Source organism: Pteropus vampyrus, unplaced genomic scaffold (genome assembly GCF_000151845.1).
Source record: "Pteropus vampyrus isolate Shadow unplaced genomic scaffold, Pvam_2.0 Scaffold117, whole genome shotgun sequence".
Lineage (NCBI taxonomy): Eukaryota > Metazoa > Chordata > Mammalia > Chiroptera > Pteropodidae > Pteropus > Pteropus vampyrus.
In genome coordinates, this window is record NW_011888898.1 from 3232590 (window position 1) to 3235959 (window position 3370).

At 40.3% G+C, this 3370-nt stretch overlaps 1 protein-coding gene across 2 annotated transcripts in view; it reads right to left on the reverse strand.

Moving 5' to 3' along the window:
• SLC9A8 (solute carrier family 9 member A8) overlaps window positions 1-3370 on the reverse strand; it is a 63438-nt gene that overhangs the window by 11296 nt on the left and 48772 nt on the right. For both annotated transcript variants that reach the window (XM_011365983.2, XM_023534061.1), the window contains exon 12: window positions 1183-1265. In XM_011365983.2, the coding sequence (XP_011364285.1) occupies window positions 1183-1265 (83 nt within the window). The remainder of the gene's footprint in view (window positions 1-1182; window positions 1266-3370) is intronic.

The window sequence follows — 3370 nt, forward strand, 5'->3', positions numbered from 1 at the left end:
AGGACAGATAACAGTGACAAAGCGACTCGCTCTTGTTGACCGAGAGGTGGAAGCACCCAGATTGCAAGGAGAAACATCTTTTTCCTTAGGTTTCCTTATCTTCTCTGTGCCCCGGGTTCCACACATGCCAAACAGATAGGCTTCGTTGGTTGGCACATGGTAGACGACTGTGCTTTAAAAAAAAGTCTGCCTCTCACTCAACAGCTGTGTTTATTACGTGGAGTTGGTAATAACAGTTAATTGACGATGAATTATGATCATTCAACAATAATAAGGTGTATTTCTTAAGTGTCTTAAGGTAATACAGGCTCTAAAAAGACAACAAACAGATCAGATTAGGGACTGGACTATGAATCAGGAGGAGGGCCAACAGGAGATGAGCTCACACCGAGGGACAAGGACGTAGGAGGAACACAGACAAGTTGCCTGGAAACACCAGGCCAAATGCCCAAACTGTTAGGAGCTGGACCTTTCTCTTAAATGCTAAACATTTATATTTTCCCCACTTCATTCCCCAAAAGGATTTGATTCTACTGCAAATAATTGAACTTCTGTTTTCCTCTTTTAGAGGTATATTTTCACCTGTCTCCTACTGTCACCACCAGTCCAATTACATTTCCCCAAATCTTCTTGATGGTAAGAATCACCTGGGATGATTTATTCCCCTGGATAAGTCTCCAAGGGAGCTAAGGGCCCTGTAATCTCTACTCTAAACAAGCGTACAAGGTCAGGCTTATGAATGGACACAGCGGAAGAAAACAGCAAGAAGAATGTGCATTAGAAATGATCCAGAAAACAGGAAAGAAATCATCTCTAGTTCTACAAGCACTGGGAACATTTGGTCTATTTTCTTTTTTCCATGAATAACGTTTTTACATGGTTATGTTCAATTACACAGTTAATTCTGAAATATGCTTTTACCGCCTAACATAAAAACACATGAATTTGTACTTTTAAAAGAAGACCTTAACATTCAAGGCCATTTAAGATGTAAAAAGAAGCAAAAATCCTTTTCTAGGAATATTCATTTATTTTTCCCTTTATTGTACGTTTGTGATTTTTTTTTAACAAAAGAAACTTTAAACAGGAGAGTCTATGTGGCTATCGACAAATAAATCCAGAACATGTGGTTACTGATCTATGAGTAAGTAATTAAATAAAAAAAGCAAGGAAAATACTTACTATGCACCAGATGACAAAGGAAATTTCAAACTTGTGAGGGAAACTAAAAATGGACAGGCCAAGAAATGCAAACACACATGTTTCTGAAACAAACCAAAGAATGAATTATTCAGCTTCAACGATTTTTTTTTTCCAGCAAGTACAAAGCTGTTAAGCAAGCAAATATTCACAAGCAAGTCAGAATCCAATAGAACATTTTGCTTATATGCTGGAAAATCCTGCAATCAATACCTTGGTGAAACTTGAACTTGAACTATTCTTTTCTATCACACAAGCAACATGTGCTTGCTATTCAGAATCTCCTAATTTAATGAGTCAACTGTCAAACAGTCATGCAAATAAATACTCTCCCACCCAGGGAAGATGATAAATATATGAATCAGTCCATTTGCTGAACACTGTGATTAGCAAGGATCCCAACGGTGGCAAAGTGGCAAAAATTCAGACGCCACATGACTAACGTGAAAGGGCCCTTTGTTGACTTCCTTGCCGGAGCGGACAAAGCCAAAATGATTGACTTCACATTTTTAATTAATACAGCCATGGGTTTAGAAGACGCCTTACACCCTGCAGGATTTGCAGGAAGAGACACATTTCCAACTTTTGGCTCTGCTCCATGAGTCAATAAGAGTCTGACATTTATGCTCGTTGTACAAGCAGTGGCTTGTGTATCCTAAGGAAAAGCACCGCACACATTTCTAGTCCGAGGCTCCCTGCTGAAACTGGGACATCCTCCAGAAGGGGCCTAATAGCTAGGGAGACAAAGACTGTATTTTAAAACAGTTGAACATCATAAAACAGTGAGGCTGTTTTAAAACATTTTGGTCGTGTTTCTTCTTCAAATGTATATTCTTTTTAAAACAAGTCTACAAGCGGGACAGTAGACTCACCCTTCTCCTTGAATTTTTTTCTGACCCAATAAATATTTTTGTGATCTTTCCAAATCAGCTCATTTAGAACATGTTCAGATCTGTATTATGCTTTTCTCTGGCAGCATAAATTCTATTATATGGGTATGTCACGGTTAATTTAATAAATCCTCTGTCAATGGTTATTTAGACTCTATTTCTGATATTACAAACTACAACAAATGTCCGCATGCACAGGCAAAATTCCTGATGGCAGAATTGTGGATCAAGGAGCATGTACTTTTTAAATTCAGACAGATGCTATGAATGACTCACCAAAAAAGATGGCATCGATGTACACACCCATCAGCAGGGCTTGTTCTCTGTACACTCATGCCAGAAGTGGGTAATATCAAACCTAAAATTTACCGATCTGATGGGTACAAAATAGAATTTTGCTTTGATTTGCTTAGAATTGATGACATTTTGCTTTATATTCATTTACTTGTGAGAGTCAGGTCAGAGTCTTTAGCCATGACTTTCTGAGAGGGGTGCTATGGACAAGATACCCACTGGACCAGAAAGAGACAGACGTGGCTTCTAGACTCACTTCTGAGCCGGGACACTGTGGGCAAGTCATCTGACGTCTCGGCACCCGAGCCTCCTCATCCGTGGAATGAAGTCTCCGTGCGGCCTGCCCCTGCCTCAGAGCACATGGCCGCACGGAACTAGAGCTTCACCAGGAGGCGAGCTCCACTAAAACGCCAGGGGCGGTGCTGATGAGGACAGCAACGGCACAGATACTTGGGGGACCTGTGCAAAGGGACAGGTATAAACCAGTGGGGAGGAATGTGAACTGAGTGTGGGAGGAACAAGGGCCCAAACTGAAATTGCTTAAAAGAAACGGTCACCCTGGTTCGCCCCAGTTCAAACACCTCTAAGGCAGAATCTCTCCAGATTACGTCCTTTGGGGTGCTTTTGCGAACAGAAGATCCTGTGGACAAGTCTGGGAAACTCTATAACCATATTCCTCTCTCAGAAATTCACAACGTACATCAGCTGAAAAGTCTCGCAGTTCCGGAACTTGCTGAACTTTATTTACCCAGGATTTCCCAAACTCTTTTTTTTCACTGCAGAGTCTTTGTTCACCCAACGCTCATCAGTATTAGTTCCAAGGAATACACTTTTGGAAATGTCACTTTAATACATTGAAATGCATGAGTCTTAAATGTTCATAATAAGTAGTTCTCATTATTTTTGGTTTTAAAATCGTAGGCGTCAAATGCTCCATTTGTTAGGTATTTATGGAATTTGTTGGGTTTGCTTTGTGGGATTTGAAA